The following is a 26,428-nucleotide window of genomic DNA, read 5'->3' as shown; positions in this document are numbered from 1 at the left end:
AAAATTTGATTTACGTAAACTGAACAGTTTGTTTAATTCATTATTTTCTATATTTTGTTTGTGAAGGCATTTTTCCCCTGGAATTTGTAATGTTATATTAAATGGCTATGCTAAATATTACAAGGAAAAATTGTTTTATCATAAAAGATTATGATAAATGTTTATTATAAAATGATAGATAACTTTCATTCTACTAAAGCAAGTAATTGGTTAACTGGAAACTTTTTTTATAAGGAAGGTGGAGCAGAAGATTAAAAGGAGAGAGGTGTGTGAGAAGAGAAGCAGTTGGCAGAGTAAAAGAGAAAGAAAAATACTAAAAGAAGAGACTGTGATGGCTCTGATGAAGAAATAAATTCTGTAAATAAATATGGAGCCCTATGACTCTGAAAAGAAACAAATAATAGTAATTTCTCATGTAGTGTAATTGTTAAATAATTTTAATTGTTTATAATCACATGGTTCGTTCAGACAGAATATAGTAAGATGCATAACCTTTTGCTTAGATATTATGTTATCAGGGAAAGGGTTGCTGGAATAACCTCAGTATAAAGTAAGTCAGTCTCTCCCTCCCCCCCTTTCCCCCCCTCCTACCATCTAATTGTTTGTCTGTCTACCTCCCTACTACCTCCCTATCTACCTTTCTACCTACTACCTACCCATCTACCTACCTACTTACTTATCTGTCTATAGTGTAAAAGATTCTAAAGTATCTACTTAAAATGATCGGAGAAACAAAATATATAGTCCTTGACAATTTAATAGTTGGATTATCTTCTAAAAAACAATTCCATAGCCCTCAAACATGCCAAAGAAGATTATTTATAATCTTTCAAGTGCTTTTCTATTTATACATGAAGTGTTCTAGTCCTACAGTTACTAAGTTGTACTTGCCACCCATAAATACTTGGACTACTAGGAGCATATATTGAATGAAAATATCAAGGAGAAATTAGAGAAATAAATTTGGAAGTATAGTGAGGTATACATTGAAATATTTGTTTAATATACTGGTAAGTTGAGTAGAGAATTTTCAGGAAAGATATAGATGACTGAAGGGCTGATGAATGTGGCCAAGAACAAAGAGCCAAAGAGTAAATGGATTCCTTTAACAGTCTCCAGAGAAAGAGAAATTGTGAAATTGCCTAAATTGTGCTCCATATGGCTGCTTGTCACTTGGAGACTACAAGGCAATGGTCTCCAGAAAGTGGGAGAACCGGAATGAGGAAATTTGACATTCTTGCTGCAACCACCACTGTCAAAGCCTTTGAAAGACACTAAGTTCACACTTCCTTTGCTAACCACCTTTTAACCAGCCTATTAATTGCTTTAAAGAAGTTAGATACGCTCAAAATGTCAAGGCTGAGTGTCTTAATAGAAGAAAATAAAATTGTATCTTTATAAACTTTAATTCATAATAAACAGCAAAAAGTAAGACATTGGTTGTAGAAAGTATTACATGGATTAAGGAATCAGTAAACATTGGAATATTGAATATTAATTTTGAATATTAAAATTTTGAATATTGAAACTTTGAAATTAATAAATGCATTTTTGTGGGAAGGAGAATTTATTTCTGATATTGGAGACATAAACAACTTATAATAGTATTCAGAGATATTGTTGAAGAATGGCAGCAGGACCTGGAATTAACAATGTCAGCTATGTTGTGTGTTTTATGAGCACCATATTTCCAGAAGAAATGGTTACACTAGAAGATGCTGTTATAGTAAAAGATTTTGAACAAAATTTATCTGACTTGATTATAGAGAATAATCAGAACAAGAATTTATCTCTGGTATACAAAAAAATTCCTTGAAGCTCTAAAATTTAAGAAGGACATACAATGCCAATTTAAGATTGTTATTAGAATAATGTAGAAAAGAGGCTTCTTAAAGTTTTGAAGAAATTTGAGACAAGGGTTAACGATAATTCAAATAGACTAAAGAGCAAGGATGTTTTATGTAAAAGGGAGGAATATAAAGTTGGTTTATTTGATCAGTGTTATAATGTGGGGGAGTTTATTCTGGACTTCCTGACATCTGTACTGGAAAAGATGTGTCATTGATTTTCTTACAGTTAAGAGTTTAGATATGAAATGAGTTTTGACTAATGCAATTATTTTAGAACTCTTGAACTTTTGCTGACACCTGAAATGGAAAATACGTTGTTTATCGGTCTTGCCTATACAGGTAGTCCTTGACTTATGACCAGTCAGTTAGCAACTGTTCAAAGTTAAGATGGGAGTCCCCAGGGTTATTTATGACCCAAATTTAAAGTTCTAATAGCTGCATCCATCACTCTTGTGGTCATTTAGTCACAGTTTGGGCACATAGCAACTGGCCCATATTTATGGCTGTTTGCAACATCCCGCAGTCATGTGACCACAATTTACAGTAGGTTTTGTTGGAAACTGGCATTTGTACAAAAAATGCACATTGTGGAAAATGGATTCACTTAACAACCACAGTGTTCCCTTTATGGCTACCACATTTGCTTACTGACTGCTACAAAAAGGTTGTAAAATCAGGCTTAACAACCGGCAGGTCTCATAACCATAATTCTGGGCTCATTTATGGTCATAAATTGCAGACTACATGTAGTTATGTGTTGAGTTATGGGATGAGGAGTTTTATTATTTATTATTTTTATTTATTTATTATTTATTATTATGAAGACTAAATGAGAGAAGGTGAAGAGATAGTGAAACTGTTCATAGTTGTTGTAATGAAGTTGGGAAGTTTTCTTGGCAAAATTGTGGAAATGGTTTGCTGCTGCCTTCTTCCTAGGGCTGAGAGAGAATGACTGGTCCAAAATTACCCATCTGGCTTGGTGCCCAAGGCAGGAAAAGAACTCAGTCTCCAATTTCTAGCCTGGTGCCTTCGCCACCACATCAAACTGGCTCTCTTTGCATAGAAGGTAAATAAGGTATACAAGGTAATCGAAGCGTCCATCTCTTTAAATGCTAACTTGTACATCTGGCAGTTCTTGTTGCAGGTATTGTTAAACTCTGGATTGCAAACCTTGAACTATCTTAATCAGCCTGAGGGATAAGTGCAACTATTCAGTAATCTGAGCATTCTTTCTGCCCTTTTTTGGTATTAAAATAAGAATTGCTCTTTTCCAGGCCCTTAACCACTGCTTTTTCTACCTGCCTACAAATTATAAATAGTGCTGTGACTATATCATCCTGAAAGGTTTTAACTTTGGTTAGTTTAAAAGAGCTTCTGCAGCTTTATTGTCAGTTATACGTTCTAGAGCCCAATTAACATTACAGAGATCTTCTACCTTCTTTTTTCCCTAGCAGTTCTTTGCCTTCTTTGTCTTTAATCATGTCCATCTTTGCAGAAATGTTTGAGTTGTATTCTAAAGTATCCTAGATAAATCTCTTTTCCTTCCATTTGTTGATAACTTCAGTTTCTTTGCATTATTTATTTAGATGTATCTGTTTGTCTCTTAATCTTCTTCAGAACTCAGCTTTTAATTTAAATTCCTCTGTGTCTTACGCCTTTTGTTTCCTGCTGTATCAGCAAGCACCAATTCACCTTCTGTTATTTGCATTTTGGGATATTTTTGTTTGCATCATCTTAATGATGTCATGAACTTCAATCCCAATTTACTCTGCTACTCTAGTTATCCAACCTAATCCATTAAATCTAATCTTCATAGTAACTTCATAATCATATAGACCACGGTTGAAGTTGTACCTTGTTGGTCTGATGATTTTGTTTTTCTTAGCATAAATTATAATTTTCAAAAAGGAGTTTGTGAATTGAGCTTCAATCAGCATTAGGCCTTAATTTTGCTAATTAAAAGAACAAACATACAACATGCTTATAACAGGAATTGAGACCAAAATTTCCATCCTTAAGTGTGCGAGAGGCGTTGGTCTGGAAGAAAATTCCAAAGATCAATCATAACAGTCATTCAGTGCCATTGTAACTTTAAACGTTTGCTAAATGAATGGTTATATGTTGAAGACTGCCTTTTTTGTTTGGAGAGTATATAATTAGTTTGATTTTGATGTTGTCAATCTTATGATGTCTGCATGTAGTTTCATTTAGATTGTTGAAAGAAGATATTTGCCCTAAAGTTTGAATTTTCTTGCCAGAACTTTTCTTAATTTGATTCCTCCTTTCCAAGGTCGACTTCTCCATTATTCATATATGAATATATATGATATAATATACTATTATATAACATAATATTTTATTTTCAGGTTAAGCATTTCAGTTTCCTGTAATTTATGTATTGTTGGTTTTTGGGGGGAGGGTATTTGTTATCAGAAACCTAGAGTTGGCTTGTTGTTTTCTTTTTCAGTGAATCATATTTACTCTGATTCCTTACCTATGATGTGCCTTTCATGCTTAACCTTACTGGGAATCTATACTTTCAGTTATAAGTGTCATTGAGATCTGAAAGCCCCTTCAATAATAGAAGGCAGAATTGCAGATAAAGTTTTACTAAAGTCATTACTCCCTAAATTGACTGTAAAAATAATATGGATGCCCTACATTACTTCCTTCAGGACATCATTATTGAAAAAGCCCTTTCATTATGTGAGAGAAATTTGATAATAGTCTCTAGTGGAGATCTTAGTGTCCTAATAGGAAAATGAGAAGGAACACTTCTTCAGATTACATGACTGAAAGCTATTTAGGTTTTATAGAGTAATACTACTTCAAATTAGACCTTGAAAAATGTCCTGCCCACCAGTGCATATAGCAAAGCACTGATATATGATTGTATCAGATGATACAAGTTGGCTCTGGTTTGAACTCATTGAAGTTTCTGAAAAATTTTCAAAGGAGACTCCATGTGCAATATATTTTTATAATCCAGCTGGAAAATTATTGGACCATGAAAAGAGTGTTGCAGGGATACCTCTGTGCAGATATGGTCATAGCAGATATAGTAGTCTGAGCACCTTAGATTTCTAGTGGCAGTCATAGATCCAGATGTATATTAATCATTTAGATTAATATGCAGGTAGTCCTTGTCTTACAATAGTTCATTTAATGACTGTTCAAAGTTACAATGGCACTGAAAAAAGTGACTTTTGACCGTTTTTCACACTTAACAACCATTGCAGCATCCCCATAGTCACATGATCAAAATTCAGATGCTTAGCAACTGGTTCATATTTATGACAGTTGCATGTCCTGGGGTCATGTGATCAGCTTTTGAGAACTTCTGAAAAGAAAAGTCAATGGGGAAACCAGATTCACTTAACCATGTTATTAGCTTAACAAATGCAATGATTCCCTTAACAACTACGGCAAGAATAGTTGTAAAATGGGGCAAAACTCACTTAACAAATGTTTCACTTAGCAACATGAATTTTGGCCTCAATTGTGGTCGTAACTCAAGGACTACCTGTATTATATATTAATCTAATATTCAGTGCAGTTTGCTCTATAATAGAGTTGATATATTTTAAATGAGAAGATCTCTCTCTCACACACATACCACAGTATATTTACCTTTAAATCATAGTTTATTAATACTCAACCAATTAATTATCAATATTGAAAGTATCCGCAAGATCAGTCACCATCATCAAAATGATGAAAGCAGATCTAATGGCATGTGTGGATGACCTTGGGAAGTCGGGAAACGATGTTTCCTAGGAAACAATCAGCCAAGAGAGGGAGGAGCCCTCTCTGACCACTGGCTCAGTGGTCAGAGGAAGAAACTTAGGAAGGAACTGCTCTAACTGATCGGGTGGTTAAAAGTGGTGGCAGGAGGTTTGTACCTTCAGACTTGCACTTTTATATTAATATAAGGTAAAGGTAAAGGTTCCCCTTGCACATATGTGCTAGTCGTTCCTGACTCTAGGGGGCCATTTCAAAGCCGAAGAGCCAGCGCTGTCCGAAGATGTCTCCGTGGTCATGTGGCCAGCATGACTAAACACCAAAGGCACATGGAATGCTGTTACCTTCCCACCAAGGTGATCCCTATTTTTCTACTTGCATTTTTTAAGTGCTTTCAAATTGCTAGGTTGGCAGAAGCTGGGACAAGTAATGGGAGCTTACCCTGTTACACGCACTAGGGATTCGAACCAATGAACTGCCGACCTTTCAATCAACAAGCCCAGCGTTTTAGCCACTGAGCCACTGCGTCCCACATTATATTAATATAGTCTTTATATTACATTAATATATTATATTTACTATTTAATATATTATAAAATATATTTATATTTAAATAAATATATAAAATATAAAATTTATATTTAATATATTTATATTAAATTAATATATTATATTAACATTATATTAATATAGTCTTACAATAAAGTAGAGTGAGCTCATCTAGTGGTGTCTCCTATCTGGTTTATCTGGGAGAGCTTACATCAACCATGCAACTCTAAAGGTACAGATCTCCCACTGCCATTTTAACCGCCCGGTTAGTTAGAGCATTTCTTTCCTAAGTTTCTTCTTCATTGAATGCCGTTGTCTTATAACCATGTAGACTTGTAGCAGGATACAAAATTCTCCTAGCCAGAGACACAAGGCAGGTAGATCAGTGAGCTTTGTAGCAATATGATGGATAGATTTACGGATGGACGACAGAACAATTTGGGAAAAAATTACAGCTTTCTGCTTTCTGTTGTGCAAAAAATAAAGATGAAAGAGAAACAATTTAAAAACTGGTGGTAGTATGAATTACAGAAGGTAGAAGAGATTCTGGCTAAGTAGTTAAAACACAAAGTGTAAGTTGCTCGTATGTTCCTCTTTCTCTCTCTCTCTGTGTAGAAAACGGTAAAAGCAGTGGAAAAATATGGAACAATTACAAATAAAAGGCAGCTTTTTCAAATCTTGGCAACTGCATAATTAAATGAGGCTGAATGACTGTATAAAAGAAGAATGGTTTCTGTTTGGTTTTGCTTAGTTATAAAATGATCTTTGTATAACTATGAACAATGCAGTTTTCCTCATTAGGTAATTGTTTCATAGTTATTCTTTTTAAAGCTCTTTTAAATCTGATATACTTTGGACTTACTCGAATAGTGAAATATGTCTTGTTTGTAATAAATGATGCCAGAGGTCATAGAATCTACATTTTTTCCCTAACCATCATAATTTTGTGCTGTATACTGTCAAATTAGATTGCTTATGATTGTATATTGTACAATTGTTCCATTAAATATAATGATTTATGAAATCTGCTTTGTGGTCAGAGGTTTTCTGTGTTTAATATAAATGGAAATCTTTGGTAGATAAATGCATTGGGATTTGATACATGAATACCATATACAACATTAATTGTATTTATCCATTATTTCAACAAATAAAATTTGGGGAAGAATCAAACTTTTTTCTAACACTGAGTAATGTTCCATGTGTCCAAAACCTAAACTTTCCTGCTTACCTCTCAAATGCTGTTAAAGGAAATTTAAATTTTGCAAAGTGAATTTTAAAGTCAAGTCTAAATCCCAAGCAAATTCACATTGAACAGAAGAAATATATATATATATAAAATAATGGGTTAATGCTGATAGTCTTCTTCCAAGCTACAAGAGGTTTTTTTTAATTCATATTAAAAGTTCACGCATGGTGTTTCCCCAAAAATAAGGTCTTATATTTTTTTGTACCCTGAAATAAGCACTTGGCAGGGGTGAAATCCAGCAGGTTCTGACAGGTTCTGGAAAACCAGTGGTGGAAATTTTGAGCAGTTTGGAGAACCGGTAGTGGAAATTTTGAGTAGTTCGGAGAACTGGCAAATACCACCTCAGGCTGGCCCCAGAGTGGGAGTGGGAATGGAAATTTTGCAATATCCTTCCCCCAAGAGTGGGGAGGGAATGGGGTTTTTGTAGTATCCTTCCCCTGCCACGCCCACCAAGCCACACCACGCCCACCAAGCCACACTCACAGAACCAGCAGTAAAAAAAATTGGATTTCACCACTGGCGCTTGGCCTTATTGCCATGTGCTCAAAAGCCCAATTGGACTTCTTATCAGGGGATGTCTTATTCTGGGGGTGGGTGGGTGGGTGAAAGAAGTAAACTACAGAACTGTTTTCTATAGAGTTCTTGTCTTTTAATTTTATATATGAATAATTTCTATATAACTGAATTTATGTTTAACTCATCTTGAGCTAATTTTATATTTAAACTTTTTTTTTTCTATGCAGGCCCAGAATGTTCTTCATCAGGATGGTTTTCGGGTACTGATTCTCTGTGGCAAGCCACAGCAGGTCCAGCCAGCCGTCAAAGTATCCATATCAGAAGACACAGCATAGCTTCTGACAGTGGGGACACAGGTGTTGGAACTTCCTGTTCTGATAGTGTGGAAGGTCAGTAGCTATGCTTAAACCAAAGGACGCCTGGTAGAAAATCAGGAATAATTGTTGTTTGAATAATTAAAAAGCAGAGAAAGATACAAAGACTTAAAGTGACCTGTCTAAAGACTAAAAGATGCAATATGATCTTAAGGATGGTTTACTTAGGAATTAAAATCCATTCTGTTTTTTAAATTTAAGTTTAGATTTAAATAAATAAAGTATAGGATTGCATTCATGCTTTTGTTTTCCTTCTATTTTAAAAAAAGTCATTGTAAAAATTTAATTTGAGTATGTATATGTATATGTATATGTATATGTATATGTATATGTATATGTATATGTTTAGTGGGCTCCATAGATTTTCAACCCAATTGAAAATCTATGGAGCCGACTAAAAAAACTTGTTAGTCAGAAGTGATCCAGCAATAAAACTGAGTTAATAGAAGCAATCATTCAATCTTGGTTTCACATTATAACAGCTGCAGAACTAAAAGACTTGGTTTACTCCATGGGAAGATGTTGTAAGGCCATAATTCATGCTAAAGGTTACCCAGCTAACTATTAACTGACGTGATAATTTTTGTATATCTCATTTTTTCTACATGTTTCACTTTTATTTTTTATACTGTAATTGCTATTCTAATAGCAAATCCTTCATAAAAGTTATTGCATTACATTCTTGATTAAATTATCTTTCCATTGATATATAATTTTATGGTACTACTCCAAAAAAAGTGGTGTTATTAGCTAGTTTTAGAAAATACACTTTTCCCAAAAGGTTTCCACAATTCTAGTGCTACCTTTAAAATAATCTAAGGAAATATTTCAGTATAATATTGATAAGTGTTTTGCAAAACAGTGTAATATAGCATGACTAACAATTTTAATGGTGTAAATTTATTTAACTTTCTAAAGGAGTACTGCTGAAAATATTTTGTAATTAAAATCAAATTAACAGAATTAAATGCAAAATAAAGAGGGAAACAGATACCTTGTGAATTATATAAAATGCATTTTATTTAGTCAAAGCATTCTTGTGTCCATATAAATAAGAACAGAAAAGAGGCAAAGACTTTAACATATTCATAATACGTTGCATATTCAACCTAATGAAGTTTTAGGAGAAAAAATGTGATATGTTTTATAAAATTTCTATTAACAAGCTGAGAAAAGAAAACTATATGAATATTTAATGATGATGGGAAATCAGCCAGAAGTATTGAATCAGTTTTAGTTTAGAATTAAGAAACAAACTGTCAAACATTGCTGTACAGTCTTCGTTCCTGGAGATTTTTCATAGAAAACCAATTGTACAGTTGTAACTTAGAAACTGAATATTTATTGGCATCTGGTCCTCAGCTTTGCCAGTTACCACATCACTAGATAGTGACATCTTTTTAATGAATTATTTGCTGACTGCTATGCTAATGGGGTAATGGGAGTGGGGCCATACAGACTGCTCTGATATAGTTAATCTTGTTCTTTGTTGGTGTGGTCTTCAGGAAAAGAGTGAAGTCAGCATTATTGCAAAATAATATTTGATGGCTTGGCTTATCCTCATATTGATTGACAAGTTTCTTTAATTTTTAGTTATGGTTGTTTTTGCTTTGTTACTGAAAGAATGCTTTCCCCCCCTTCTCTCCCTTACCTTTCATACGCATGTTCTATTATTTTATATTGCATGTATCATCATCATCTTAGCATTTTTCCTGCACATACAGGGTCTGCTATTTATACTGCATGTATCACTTTTTTAATGTATTGTTATATACAATACAAGACTCACTGGAGAAGAACCTAATGCTGGGAAAGATTGAGGGCAAAAGAAGAACGAAACAGCAGAGAATGAGATCTGGCTGGATGGAGTCACTGAAGCAGTAGGTGTGAGCTTAAATGGACTCCAGAGGATGGTAGAGGACAGGAAGGCCTGGAGGAACGTTGTCCATGGGGTCGCGATGGGTCAAACACAACTTCGCAACTAACAACAACAACATTGTTATATATATATTTGCTTTTATTATAAAGTGCTTTAAGATATTTTGGCATAGAAAACTATATACAAAAATTGCATGTAGCATGGGCATGAGAGTAACCTGGTCTATACCTGCTCTATCTTAATACTGTCTGTGATTTATGAAAGAATTGAAGGGGATGAAACCTAGATTAAGTGATGCCTGAGGCCAACTAAGAACAAAGTGTGTTCACCTGAACCCAGATTAAAGCTAGTATTGAGACCCACTTTATAGCAGCAATGGCAGCAAAGAGCCACTTCACCTTGTGAAGCCACTTCACCCTCTGTGGATAGCCACTTGGTGGCCCTCTCAGGTAGAGGAGACTCAGAGGTACACCTAAACGGGCACACAAAAGATTTTGCAGACTATCTGTTGGACAAAATTGCTCAAATTCATTCCAGTTAACCCTGTAGAGGTGTTGGAGATGTAGTTTAGCCATATTATCTAGGAAGAGTTTGAATCTATTGGACCTGGGGAAAGTAGACAGGGTCCTCATGGTCATCTGCTTCTTAAACTGTGCCTCTCCTCTGTGGTGAAAGTTTCCAGCTGTCTATCTCTACCCCTAGTGAAGTAAGCAGTGCTGTTGACTTTCTGTCTCTGTGCCTCAGAGGCTCAGGCCTTTGAAATAATCCAGTCAAGAAACCATGAGTACTAACATTACCTTTATTATACAGATTCAGTATGGAATCTTGTAAGCATTAAAGCATTTCTTCCACTGCCTTTATTTTCCAGAAAAGTAGGGAGGGTCCTTTCTGAGAAACTTTCTCCATCTCCATCCCTCTTTTCGACTCAGGATTCTCCTGTCAAGCCTTTGTCTAGGTTATAGCTTTTTCTCCTGTCTCCTAAGTTAGAGTATATGAAAAACATTAATGCTGTTGTTATAGATGGTATAATTTAAAAAGTAATTAAGCTGTAGGTGTGATTTCCTTATGAAATCACACCTACACCTTTAGTTTTTCAGTGTTCTACACTCTAACCAAAAATTGGATTATCAGCAGTAATATTCGCCTATAGCTTTCATGGGCTGTAGTTAGTCTTGTCAGACTATGTAACACTACCTCTGTCTTTACTGGGCGTGATTTTATTAAACATTCATGAATTTAAAAAAACAAGATTAGAAACTATTTTCATGGTATTTATAAATTTTTGATAAGTCTGCAATGTTGAAGATTTAAATGGCTTTCCCTTCTAATGGATATTCATTTTTTCCAGAATTTTAGGCTGACAATTATTAAAGCTATAAAATCAGTTTTTAAAATAGTTACCATAAAAATACTTCAACATTATTTGTTGAGATGCCAATAAACATTGAAAAATTTATACTTGTCTGTAAAGGATTGCCTTATTAAACAGGAAGACATTAATCAATTTTAAGACTATCTTAGGTTAATTGAAGAAGAGGGTGTAAAGTCTGTGCTGTATCCTCAGTTTCCTTAAAGTATATATGGTAGTAAGGTATATTAAATTTTGCTTCCCAACACTTTGCAATTATAGCATCTTTCAAGAGAGCATGGGAAGGTACAGTATAATTTATCCAGTATCCTGCTTGTAGCTTGATTTTAACAAATTTCAATCTGTTTTGTGTTGTTGCCCATTTCAAAAGTAACCTCAGAATGTTTTTCTGTTTCCTGATTGTTTTTGCCAAACAACTAATATCTATTTTAATATCTTTTTTCCTGTACTTGTCAAGACTCTTCCCTCCCCTTTTCTAAATGCTTGCATTTCTTGTTCTAGAAGAAATGCTAAGGAGTATCAAAATAATTGCCAAAAGATAAGCAATTGTGGGCACTATGGTAAATGCCTCAACTAAACAGATTCATTTTTTCTTTCAAAAATATTATATTGCTTGAAAATAAACTGAAGTGCAAAACAGTGTTCATGCTCTTAAATACAGTATATTGAAAATACCTTAGGCCTTAAAATTCAGCGGTACAATGCGATGAAAAGAGGTGAAGGAGGTTTAAAAAAACAGCTATAGAGCTGATAGCATTGCTTTTCTTTAGCAGTGAACAATGGTTAACAGTTGAATGAGAATCTTGTGCTCAATGGCTGCTTCATTTTATTTCTTTTCTTCTTATATCTGAACTGCTGAAGAAACAAGTATTCAGTTGAACCTATTTCAGTTTTTAAAAAAAGAAATAATAGTGGATGGAAGACAAGGATTTTTTTTTAAAAAGTGTGATTATAAGAGAAAGAAGTCATAATATTTATTCAGATACACTGATTTTTATGAAAAGAATATGAACTAATATTGTTATATGCTCCATTTCTTTGAATGATATGATGTTCCATGAGCAATGCTTCAGAGTTTAAGGATTTTTTTTGGTTGAAAAATAGAGAATTATCATATATATTGTATTAGATGAATGTTCTGTCTTTTCTCCATCAGCTAAATGTGTTGTCCATGACAGTCTTTTTGTGCAAAGCAGCATATAAGGAGTTTGCTTTGCAAACATTGTTTTATCTGGATGACAGGTTACTACTGATGGCACTTTTCCCCCCAAAGTTTTTGGATTGCATAATGCCTCATGATTTATTCTACTCCTATGTTTTTCAAAAATTATATGAAGGTGTTCAGGGAAATTATCAAGAAATGCAAGCCCCAGTGCCATCTTTACTGAATGACGCTCAGATCTTCTCTTTCCCTTTCTTGGCAGATGTGTAGGCCTCCATAATCCACTCCTGCTTGGGCCAAATTGTAGTGCGGATGCAACATAAACAAACTGAAACTGAATCCAGACAAGCCTGAGGCTTTGGTTCTTAGTGATCACTCTTTCTGATTGGCAGTATACTGCTCTGCCTTTTGTATTGAGGTTGCAGTTCCTCTAAAATAATACTTTCATAGTTTGGAGATACTTCGTAATGTTGCAACAGTCCGGACGGCTCAGGTGAATGCAGGGGTGATGAGTGCCAAGTTTCAGTTATGTTTGATGAACATCAGCTTCACTGCTCCTTGATAAGGCTGAACTGGATTCCAAATGTGCTAGTTACGTCTCACATAAATCATAGGTACTCAACTTACAACCACAATCGAACCCAAAATTTCTATTGCTAAGCAAGATAGTTGTTAAATGAGCTTTGCCCCGTATTACAACCTTTCTTGCCACAGTGAAGTAAACCACTGCATTTGTTAAGTTAGTAACATGGTTGTTGAAGGAATATGGCTTCCCCGTTGATTTTGCTTGTTAGAAGGTGGCAGAAAGTGATCACATGACCCCAGGACACTGCAACCCTTCTAAATACAGGACAGTTGCCAAGGGTCTGAATTTTGATCTCGTGACCACTGGAATGCTGGAGTGGTATTAAATTTGAAAAATTGTCATGTCACTTTTTTCAGTGCCGTTGTAACTTTGGTCACTAAATGAACGGTAGTGAGTCAAAGACTACCTGTATTGTTATGTACTTTAAACTGGATGCCTTTGAAATAAACCTGGAAATTATAACAGATTCATAATGCTGGGTCTAGGCTTTTGTCTGGTATCTCCTCCGAGGAGCATGTGTGACCTATCTTGTTTCAATTACATCAGCTTCATATTAATTTCTAAGTCATATGCTTGTTTCAACATATAAATCCTTTAAAGCTTGGTTCCAGCTACTTATGGGAAGATATTCCCCATTACGTCACCAGCCTGAAGATCCATTCATCCTCCATGGATCTGTTACAAATGCTGCTTAGAAAGAGGGCCTAGCAACCTCTAGTGGCAGAACCTTCTTGCTTGCTGTTACTAGTATTGTGATATTCCTTCACCTTATGGAATGTACACTTTACTCTCAGAGCCTGATTTTAAAATCCCAAGGGAGAAAGTTTGAGTTTCATGTAGGTTTATCTCTGTAGCTTCTGAATTTAGAAATTAAGCAGAGGACTGTGTGAAGAGTGTAGCTTTGAAATAATAAACAACAATGTTCTGTAAGTGGGCATTCAACAATTAATTGTAATATATTGTACCTATAGATTATCTACTTGCTTCGGCCTTATCATTTTAGATGCAAAGATAAAAGCCTTGTTGTTTTACCATGTTACATTGCATGCAAAAGAAATGTGGGTAGAATCCTGCAGAGTTTTTGAAGATACTGTAATTGAATTAGATTCAGAATTGGGCAGAAGAGAAGTTTTGAACTTAATCTCAATGAGTGTAGGTAGCCTTTGTCGTTCATTCTCTATCCCCCTCACAAATCCCTATGAATACAGAAATATGGTCTACAAAGTTGGGGGATTCTGTGAAGAAGTAGAGGAAGGAATGCTGCTGCCTAAAAGCAGCAGCAGCAACAACCATAACAAAGCTAATCCCGCTTTTTCCATCAGAAAATATTTGCTTGGATCCCTGTTGCTTCAGTGAAAAGGAGGAGTCCTTCTTAGAGGTCCAATCTTGTTCCAAACCATTGCTTCTTAGACATTTTGTGTCTATGAAAATGTAGGAAATCGGCTAACTTCGATGGGGATTAGTTGAAAATAAATATAATAAGGTGTACAGATCACTTTGTAAACCAGGAAAAGTAATTGTGGAAAACATTAGTTTCTCAAGATAGTTTTTGTTTCAGGGGTTCCCAAAGTAATTGTTGCAGGAACATAGGAATAGCAGACTCTCTATTAAAAGCTAAGTTATTTTTAAAGGATTCATTTAAAATAAATAACTAGTAATATTAATAATATGCATTTGCAGCATTGTGTGCTCAAACTAAAATGGAATATATGAGTGTAATAAAATAATATTTAATGTTAGAAAGGAAGAGAAAAGAAAAAAGTGGAAAATGTAGATATCTTTCAACATGGTGGAATTCCACGGAGAAAAGCAAAAAGCTTACATTTCCCCATTTTAACAAATGCACTTACTGGAGGAAGCAACTGTCTTGGCAGCATGTTGTATTGATTTTTAAGTTGGAGACTGAAAGTCTCTAAGATTCTGTAATAGTAGACTGTAATTAGTTGAAAAGTGAACTGGCTGTAAATCAAAAATGGTTTTGTAGACCAACCTGCTCATTTTGTATTGAACTGGAGTTAAATATGCCTCTCATTTTTCTATTGGTTTTTTTAACTATTGCTAAGCAATTGGCATTAAAAAGAATTATAAGAATATCAACCTTTTGAATTTAAATATAGATATATTTTTCAATATAAAAAAACTTTAATAGTTGACTAATTAGATATTGAAACATTGTGATTTTGAAAAGCATAGATATCAGAAATGTTACCTAACAACTATTTGTTTCTACTGAAAGTCTTTATTTTTTATTTAAATTTAAAATATGGATATAAAAATATTTGTTTTCCATATTTGTAACATTTATCCCCCGTCTTCCTCTCCTCATAAAAAAAGGCTCTGGGATCCAGGTCAAATTCAGACATCATTAAATTTCATGAGCTACCTTAAATTGGACATATTGTTGGTTTAATTCTGTCACTGAAATCCATGTAATTCAAAATGCCTAATAAATTGGATTATACTTTTGCATACAATATTGATAAAACAAAATTATAATAAGCGTTCTGAAAATTGCTTTACCATAAAAAAATTAGCACACCTGATGACTCAACGTTTAAACACATTTAATTGAAGCAGCATTCAGTATGGCTGAGCTTCACATATTACATCAAACCCAGAGGCTACCGCTGCCTCTAATTAAGGAAGCACAACCTATCAGCGCCGAAGCTCATTGTGTTCACCAATTTGTTTGTAATTGCGGAGACAATTATATCGGCAGAACTGATAGGTATTTGGTTTTCAGAATAAAAGAAGCATCTTCCAAAATGGGTCCAGACAGTCTTGAGTAATCCAACAACAGGAAATCATGGCTATAAAATGCCTTCTTCGACCATTGCGAGACACTTACTATCTATGAGCTACCAGGTGGATCCAAACTCTGCGTTTAAAGTTTTACTGCACCACAGGAACTCTTGTTTCCTGCTGTTTGCTGGGGTGGTTGCCATTAACCGCTTGAAGCCTCCCTTGGGTATGCAGAAACAGCTTTATGTCAATCTATGCCTCCCATGGGCGTAAGGTTTGCCATTGGTTGCTTTCCTGCATACGTTATAGGCTTGCTTAATGCTCTTGCTAGATCTTACATTTGAGGCTGATTTTAACTGTGTTATTGTAATGTAGGTACTAATGAGTCAATGCTCGCATCTACCTCTGTTCGTCTTTTGGCTGTATTGTTTAAATTATTAAAAGGGACTAATTGTTTTAAATTTACTATAAAAAGCAATAAAAGAAAAAAAGCAATCAACTATATCAAATTTAAAATGAAGAAATCTAAAAGCTTGAAGTTTCTTTAGCAAAATGTTTGGCTATCAATCTCACTATTTGTACTTTAGGAAGCTTAATGCCACATGTGGAGAGGGAGTAGAATTACATGAAAACTGTTTAAAAAATATAAGGTCGCAGAAAGAGTAGAGGTTGACCCTGAAGCTGTAATAATAATCAACTAACACAAGATAGAAGCCATACCATGCTGCACTAATCAAATTATAGGAAGCAAAGCAATTCTTACGGTATCATTCATTGTTTAAAAAGCAATGTGAATGCTGATTGTTCAGAAGCATATGGACAGAACAGTGCCTGCATATTTTGCTGTGTATTGTTCATTCTGTAAGAGAAATCTTGTAAAAATTAAAACTATGACTCCAAGGATTATTGTTCATGGGGAAGGGTTTTCCCTTTCTGCTTTCTCCCAGGATATACATTACTATGACTGGTCACAAAACTCTTCAACTGTCACTAGGCTTAATGTTTCAAGTTGGTTCTCTTCCTGAGTTAATATCTATCAAATATAAGAAGGATGAAGCAGGTGTTGGAGTTGCCCACTCTACTGTATTCTTATATTTTTCACAGTCTGCTTTTAATTCTTCCTCTCAGTGTTTCAATTGTGTGCAGTTCAGTTCTCCCCAATCCTAGAGAAAAAGAGCTGTGCTGTCCATATGGATAGTGATTAATATGATTTACAACTGGAAATATTTAAGTCTTAAGTGAAACAATATGTGTGTTTCAGAAATTCCACCAAAAATCTGAAATTATTGTCAGAGCTCAGAGGTACATTGTGGAATTTTAAATACCTGTATCAAGTTAGCAGATGGAATGCTTCAATGTTCGTTTATTGAATTTATTTGTTGCCAGGTAGCTTACAAAAAAATCATTACATTCAGACTACAGCATAGATACTATAAAACAAACAAACAATAAAAAATTTTATTGTAACATCTAAAACAAAACTTCTAAAATGATGTTAAAATGTCCAAGTACAACTAAGTAACCAATCAATATCACATACAGTAATCCTCAAGTTTCGAATGTAATAGAGCTTGCCAATTACATTCGTAACACAAGGATTTATTAATTGGATCACATTAAATTAACATGATCCCTCCCTCCTTTACCCAATGTATTTGTTAATCGAATCCACAAGTCATTAAGTGCACATGAGGTATCTCAGAGTAGGGAAGACCATGGGGAGCCTAATGCTTCCAATTACCCAAGACCTCTCTGATGCACTGAGATATCCCCCTCCCCCCATCCTACCCCACTGGGTCTCCACAGGCACTGGGCCTGTAGACTGAAAGATTTCAATTGAATGCAAAAAATGTATTTTTAATAAGATGTAGTTATCTTTTTATAAATTTTGATATTTTTGTACAAGTAGTCCTCGACTTACAACCATTCTTTAATGAATGTTCAAAGTTACAACAACACTGAAAAAAGTGACTTATGACCAGTTGTCACACTTCTGACTGTTGCAGCATCCCCATAGTTACATGAGCAAACTTTGGACACTTGGCAATTGGCATGTATTTACAAGGGTTGCAGCATTCCGGGACCCTGGAATTGGTATTTGCAACCTTCCTAGGGAGCTTCTGACAAACAGAGTCAATGCCAGGTTTGCTTAACAGCTGCATAATTCACTTAACAACTGTATTGATTTGCTTAACCACAAAAATAAAATGGGGCACGATGCAATAACAATTGCTTTGCTTAGCAACAGAAATTTTGGGCTCAATTATATTCATAAGTCAAGGACTACAGTATCATATTTATAAACATCATATTTATAGCAATCTAATATAGCTTAAATGGAAATCGGATTATTATAATATATTTACATAAGGATTGGAATATATAAATATTTAAACCTTCAGTGATTATATATTATGTGTGTTTGTAAAATGAAAATAAACATGATGGTTTCACACATAAGATGCTGGTGGTTTATTCCTTTGCTGAACTCCTCACCAGCATGTAATTGAAAATAACTATCGTATAAATTGTTGCTCTTCATTTTCATTAGTCTAACTATAGGAACTATAGGTAGACCTGGACTCTGAACCACAAGACCAAGGCTAAGCAAGAAGGTTGTTAAAGAGAGTCATGCCTGATTTTAAGACCTTTTTTTGCCACTAAGCAAATCCTTCTTTCCCCGCTGACTTAGCTTGTCAGAAACTGGCTGGAAAGGTCACAAATGGGGATTGCATGACCCCAGGATGATGCAATTTTCTAAATGCATGCTGCTTACTGAATTTTGATCACATGACTGGGGATGCTTTAATGGTCATAAGTGCGATGACCAGTCATAAGCCACTTTTTTCAGTGGCATCGTAACTAAATAGTCACTAAATAGACACTAAATGAATGGTTGTAACTCGAGGTCTACCTATAAAAGAAGCCCTAGATTAAATCTAGATATTTTCACATGGTATATTCCTTTTGTTGTTTAAAGAGCACATGAAAACATTACTTTTATTTTGAAAAAAGATCCTCTGTAACAGTTCTTGTTCTTCCAATACATGTGTTAAAAATCAAAATTTTAATTTATAGTCTCTTGAGTATGTGTTGCAGTTACTTGCCAAAATTAAGCAATTCTAAGCATATTTTCTTCAGTGACCCTAAGGATTAAGAAAATATTATGATGTATTCTACTGGCATGGATATTTTGCTATGTTCTGCTGTTCTGCTATATCATCTGAAATATTTAGCGACAAAACAGTTTAAACGGTTTATGGGTTCTTCTACTAATCTAGTATACCTTTTAATGAGTGTGTGCACTCAGTCTTAAATAAATGCTTTAGTTGGTTTTAGTTTATCCAGGACATTTATTTTGTTGTTGTGCAAAAAAGTTATATACTTGAATGATGATTAAAAATACTGTTTCCCCAAGCTTCTGAACATTTACCACTCTGTGTAGTGCGCAAGAGTATGTATGCAGGTACATTTGCTGAGTGTCACAATTCAGCCTATTGGGTTTGCTGGAGGCTGGATTTGCTATTACAATTAGATGATACAAAAGATATTGGAAACTCCACTGTGCAAAATAGCTTCATTTTAAGGATGAGGGGGAGGAGAATGAGTTTAAATAATTTAACTACACTAAATCATTCTAGTTTACTGAATACTCATATATTTATGTCACTGAATTAAAAATGGTTTTAGAGAATGCCTGTTTTTAAAGAAGAAATATATCATTGGTGAAATCCAAAATAATTATTAGGCAGTGAGCACCATTGTTTAGAAGCATTTCACTGTCTTAAGAACTTATTTTTCCCAATTTTTAAATAAACATTAGAAATGAAAGTTGCTTATTTCTTTTTACTTTTCAGTAGCATAAAATTTGCATGCTAAAATAATGCTTTTGAAGTCCACTGTATATGGACTTCAATTTCCAGAATTCTTCAGTCAGCCATTGTTGTACATGGTAGTGATAATAGAGACTTCTTCTCATCTTTACTTGATTTTTGACAACCTTTCAGAAACCTTTTCAGGCCTTATTATTCATGGCATTCCCTGACTTTCAGGAGAAGGTTTTTGGGGGTTACTGAGGTGGAAAAGGGTTCAGGGAAGTTATCTTTAGTATATTTTCCTTCTTCTGATATCTCTTAAATTCAGGTCATCTGCTATCCAACTTTTAGCAATTAATGCATCATCAAGAGACAGAATGTTACATACACTGATCTCAAAACATGCAAGCAAAGTTAAACATGCTTAGCACTTGGATAGGAGATCACCAATAAAGTTTAGAGATTAGGAAGTTGAAAAATGTTTGAGTAATCTGCGTATTGTATAATCATTTGTTCAATCCCTTTATCAAGAAATGTTGAACAGTTCAGGGTCTAGGCCTATGATGGCAAACCTATGGCACCTGTGCCAGAGGTGGCACACAGAGCCCTCTCTGCTGGCATGTGCGCTGTCGCCCCAGATCAGATCTCTGTGGTGTTTCTTTCGTGAGCTTCTGTTTCCCTGCAAACGACGAAACAGAAGCTCATGAAAGAAAAAGATCTTATCTCTTGCTGCATTGCCAGCTGGTCTTCGGGTCTCTGCTGCGCATGTGCGCATGTCTGTGCATGTCCGTGCATGTCCATGCATGCATGCATTCGTGCATGCACCTTTAAGTTTGGGCATGCACATGTGTGCAGTTTGGGCACTTGGTGTCTAAAAGGTTCTCCATCACTGGTCTAGGCCACAGCTGAAGGCATTGCACTTCATAATGCTTTCAGGTTTAGTGTTTTACCATATTTTATGTTATAATGGGATATTATAAGAATCTTCAATGAATTTCTATAGCATTTCCCCAACCTATTCAGTTAATCATTCTAAGAATAGTTAAAAGGTTAGTTTGGCATGACTTACATGTGACAAATCCATTGTGGTTCTTATTAATTATCACATTCCTAACCAGATGCTCAGAAAAATGTTGCTTAATGATTTAAACAACAAAGACCTTGCCACTATAGGCAACAGATTAGCAAGTCTGTAATTTCTAGAGCCCTCCGTATTCCCTAAATTTGCTCTCTTCTAGTCTTCTACGACATTCATCTGTTCTCCAGGATTCCAGTTTGTGCCTGTGTAACTACATTCTCTAATTCTTTCAGAATTCTAGAGTATACTTCATTGGTCCTGGGGATTTCAGTTCCTTTAAATTAGCTAACTATAGCCAGAATATAAACCATATTGTTGTATCACTTCAATAAGCTTTAGTAATGACTTAGCTCTCATACTAAGCTGTAATATCATCAGCATATAGAAAAATATGACATTTGGTATCAATTTCCACCCCATCTTTAATATTTGAAACCTATCTAATAAGTCATGGTTTGAAAATCAAATTGAAAATTACAAGAAAATTACAAAAACCAAGATATATCCTTGCTGAATGCCTCAAAGTAATGTTGCAGGATGAAGACACCAAGTTATGTTCCAATGAACAGAAGATAACGGAAACACATATGTTCTTAAAATAGATCTTATGAATTCAGTCTGAACAATTTTAAATGCCCTTTTGCCATCTAATGAAATTAGAACTTACAACAGTTGCTTCCAATTTATCTGCAGCTATGTCCAAATATTATCTGATGGAAACAGCAGTTGGAACAAGTCAAGATATTAGATGCAATATCTAGGTTTGTTAATTAAGAAAGATTTCTACAGACAATTTCCTGTGAACCTTTATTGTATTTTGTGTACATAATATTTCTTATGACACTTGATTCCGAATTTTATATTGAAAAAAATGTTCATTATCCTTTATATAGTTAAAATAGGTTTTTGTTTTTTTGTTTTATTTATTCAAAGTAGATATAGTGGATATAAAAAGCCTACATACTCTGGTTAAAATGCTAGATTTTTGAGATGTTAAAAAAATGAGATAAATCACTTCAGAATTATTTCCATCTTTAATATAACATGTACACTGTACAATTCAATTGAAAAACAAACTGAAATTCTTTAAGGGGAAAAATAAGGGTTGTATAGATTTTTTAGATCCACTGTAATTTTTCTTTTCAGGCATACATCTCCAAAAGTAATTTATTGTAATATTTTATAAAAATCAGTAGGACAACAGTTTTACCCTCCAAATTTGCATTTTAAAAGATACGACATACAAGAAAATGGGATTAAAGAGGTATCAGGTGCCCCTTCCTTTTTTAAAGAAACAGGAAAAACCTTTCAGATTTGATAAGTAATAGATTTCCACTAGCTGACTATTATGGATGAACAAAAGACCTGTTTGTTTCTAAGTGGAGGCAGGGGGATTAATCCTGCTTGTTTTATCTCCATTTTATTTATTTATTACATTTATATGCTGCCCATCTCACCGATAAGGCAATTTATAAATGATAAAAAGATAAATATAAAAACAATTAAAATAGAAAGTGTTATATAGGAACCAAGACCAAGGGGACAGAAGGCATGGGAGTGAGGTCTTCTCATCCTGTCAACCATCTCTAGCAAGGAGCACCCCATTGGGACCCCATTTGCTCTGCAGCTTGTTGGAAGCTATGACAAGTGCATTATTTTAATAGTCTCACTTGGTATGAATAGGTAAGTGAAAATGTCTAATATGAATTATACAGTTGCTTTTCTGAGTTTCTCTTTAATAAATTGGGACTGGTTAAATAAATTGGGAAAATCTGCAATAATTCATGTCATTAATAAATTTGTAATTGTATTTTTTCCATAAGAGCCATACAAATAGCAGAGACAAAATAGTGGTTTTAAAATAAAATATAGTACACTATGATAACAAAACAAGGGTACATTCATATTAAATTATGTGGAGGAATACTGGCAGACGGATGAGCAGATAACATTGAGTAGGATTAAAAATAAAATCCTTTTGTTTAGCTTTGACCTTCATTTCAGATGACCAGACATTTTTATTATATATGGCCTTTTTACATTTACTTAAATTAGAAGATGTAGTAAGTGGGAAAAAATCAAGGATAAAACTGAATGAACCTGCACGCTTGCCAACCTGAATTCCATATTGCTGACGAGCCAGCCACAAGACCCAAGGTCTTGGATTAATTGTGATTTATAGCAAGAGAGAAGGTCAATGGGGACAGGATGAGAATGTGTTAGGAAACTTAACAGTAAGATAGCCTCTACAGATTTGAATTGAGAGCATCTTATGTTGATTGAAAAAGTACCACTCCAAGTCAGTTTTTCTTTTAGTTTGGAAATCAAAGATGGGGTGGGGAGGGAACCCTTCCTGTACTGGTCATGATAATTATTATCAGTTCTCTTTCCTGTAAGCTACTTTTGCTTAAATAGTTACTGTAGATATATCTCAAAATTTAGCCATTATTACATTTTGCATTTCAAATAATTGTTACCAAAATCTAATTGCGGGGATTGTTAGAATTTGGTTGTAGTTGAAACTGTAACCCTATCCATTAATACAGGCTGCACTGTAAAGAGATTTATGACTACATGTTCTTTTCTACAGTTTTTAGAGTATGTGAATTATATAGCAGAGTAAAAGAATATACATTTACATATAATAAACATTTGGTACTGCTGGTTATGAAATACATGTTTGGACTACCCAACAAGATGCAGTTCAGTGGTGAGAAAAGTAAGGTATTGCACTTAGGCAGGAAAAATCAAATGCATAGGTATAGAATAGGCCAGAGTTACCCAACCTTTCTAGGTTGTTGGCCGGGAGGGGGGGAGGGGCAGGCACATGTGAATGCGCACGGGTGAACGAGGCTGAAAACACATGCACAAACAGGGCTGTGAGCACAGTGCAAATGGGGCTGCAAGCATGACACAAATAGGGCCGCAATTGCAATGCAAATGGGGCCATGAGTGCTCCCACGACACTCGCAGCAACGTTAGCATGAATGGGATGTGTGCACGCACGTGCACTGGCCAGCCATTCATGCGGCCCAGTAGCCAAGGTGGCCACAGGTTGGGGACCCCTGGAATAGGAAATACCAGGCTCAACAGTTACTATTGTTGAGTAACTGTGAGAAGGATCTTGGTGTTGTAGTGAATCACCTCTTAAGTATGAGCCAGCAGTGTTCTTCAGCAGTCAAAAAATCCAATGCAGTCCTAGTCTGCATCAATAGAGGGATAGCGTCAAGATCATGAGAAGTTTTATACTACACTCATGAGACCACACTTGGAATACTGCATCCAGTTCTGGTTGTCAAAATACAAAAAAAGATGCTGAGGCCCTAGAAAGAGTGCAAAGAAGAGCAACAAGGATAATAAGGGGTCTGGAGGCTAAACTGTATGATACAAGGTTAAGGGAACTAGGTTTGTATAGCATAAAAAAGAAAAGGATTAGGGGCAATATGATAGCAGTCTTCAGTACTTGAAATGCTGTCACAGAGAAGAGGGGATTGACCTATTCTCCAAAGTATCTGAGGGCAGGACAAGTAATAGGTAGAAGCTCATTAAAGAGAGAGCTAACCCAGAGCTAAGGAGACATTTCTTGACAGAACAATTACTCAGTGGAACAGGTTGTCCCTTGGAGTTGAACTAGAAGACCTCCCAGACCCCTTTCAGTCCTTTGATTCTATGTTTCAATGACCTTTAGAATCTTTGCTGGCCCCAGAATATTGGTTTTTATGCCAATGGGTATCTGATGTCTCAGGTTGTACATTTAGGCTATAGGAATGCAGAAAGCCCTTGATTTATGACCGTTCAGTTAGCAACCAATCAATATTACAACAGACCCTTCCCCATAAGAGCTATTTATGACTTAGTTTCAAAGTTACAATGTATTCCCCCACCACCATAGTCACATGACTGCATTTTTGATGCTTGGCAACTGGCCTGCATTTATAGCCATTTGCAGTGTCCCATAGTCGCATCACTATGATTTACATTTTTCCCCAGAAACCAATGTTTGCTTATGATTTCTGGAAAAAAACCTCATATAGCTAACAATGGGTTTCCTTAATGACTGTGGTGTCCACTTAACAATGACCAGGGTCACTTAATGACTGCTACATTTGCTTAATGATCTGCTGCAAAGAAAGTTGTAAAATTTTCCTTTAACATGATGACCTGCTTTATGACTGTCAGAGCGTATGATTATAATTGCCAGACTCAATTATGGTTGTAAGTTAAGGACTATCTCTATTATAAAAAGGCATAGAAAAATATGTAAGTTATATTGTTCCAACAGTCTAAGTAACATTTTGAGCATTGATATATTTCCTGCCTCAGTATATCCTATTTATACTTCCTGCCTTAAAATGCAAAACTGTCTGTTCTTTTAAGTCTTGATAAGGCGATATTTGAACCACTTAGTTAGAAAAATTATTCTAATTTCTTTAAATACATTAGCGAGAAATCATATTTTCTATATATAACCTGTAGGTGATAAATGTCTTGTACTTTATTATCATGTTGTTATAACATATGATACTGCATGTTTGAATTCTATTAAAAAAAAAAAGATTTTATCTCGAGATATTTCACTTTCAATAGAATAGAAATCAGTTTTTTTCACCAGGCAATTATTTTTTTAATACGGCAAAAAAAAAAAAAAGTGTTTTTAGGTAACCTGTTCAGGTTTCTGTTTTCTATTTAACCTGATTAATCTGCAGTCATAGGCATTGCATCAATGTACATACAGTTCCCTGCAGTACTACAGGCAGAACTAAAGCATTAGAAGATCTGCCTTCAAATATAGAAGGAACTATCTATAAAAGAGTGATTATATGTGAGATGTTCCTGGTGTATATTTTTAAAACTCCATTTATCATTTATTTAATCTTCTGGGGTAAGTCTTGAATTGGTCTATAATTGATACCCAGTGATGATTGCTATTGATTTTAAAGGTGAGTGGAGAAATTCATTGCCCATAGGCTTTTAATGGTTCTCCGTTTTCGGTAATGGAAATAATGTATTTCTAGTCCTGGAGGGCTGTAGCCTTCATTGTTGGGCTTCTTGATGGCATCAGGCTTCTGTCTGTTGAAAACTGAATGGTGAATTTGATGGGGCTATGACTTGATCTGGTAAGGCAGCTTCTGTGCAAAAAGCCAGTTTAACCGATTAAGTAGGTTGCTAGCAAACTGCATGTATCTTGGCTTTGTATTTGCAGTACTATGGCAACTTATGTTGTGTTAGTCTCTCTTTTTTAGCCAGGAACACAGCAGATCAGTTGCATCATAATGCAATTGAGCCTATTGTTGGATTGTTCAGTGAAAAATAGAGACCTACTTACATTTTTTTCAGTATAGCCCTATAATAGAACATTAAGATATTGCATCTGGCTAATGGTTAGAAAAATACAATATTATGCTTTTGGGTGCAGACAGAAATCATATGAAAGAAGAAGAAAGGATCGACTTGAATAACTTGTTTTGTAGGCCCCCTCCCCCCCCCCCGCCACATTGCCTTTGTAGCCTCATTAATA

General features: G+C 35.0%; 1 protein-coding gene across 8 annotated transcripts in view; it reads left to right on the top strand.

The window, feature by feature from the left end:
* The window catches only part of CEP85L (centrosomal protein 85L), a 104,696-nt gene that overhangs the window by 18,086 nt on the left and 60,182 nt on the right, over positions 1–26,428 (top strand). For 3 of the 8 annotated variants that reach the window (XM_087882699.1, XM_087882701.1, XM_087882702.1), the window contains 3 exons: positions 239–357; positions 2,787–2,916; positions 8,133–8,294. In XM_087882699.1, the coding sequence (XP_087738825.1) occupies positions 2,799–2,916; positions 8,133–8,294 (280 nt within the window). In that variant the 5' untranslated portion in view covers positions 239–357; positions 2,787–2,798. Of the gene's footprint in view, positions 1–234; positions 358–2,786; positions 2,917–8,132; positions 8,295–26,428 lie in introns of all 8 variants that reach the window. The other 5 variants (XM_034418691.3, XM_034418688.3, XM_087882703.1 and 2 more) reach the window with 2 other exon arrangements.

Source organism: Pantherophis guttatus, chromosome 1 (genome assembly GCF_059756535.1).
Source record: "Pantherophis guttatus breed Tessera chromosome 1, ASM5975653v1, whole genome shotgun sequence".
In the NCBI taxonomy this organism is placed as follows: Eukaryota; Metazoa; Chordata; class Lepidosauria; order Squamata; family Colubridae; genus Pantherophis; species Pantherophis guttatus.
This window is presented reverse-complemented; position numbering and strand designations above follow the sequence as displayed.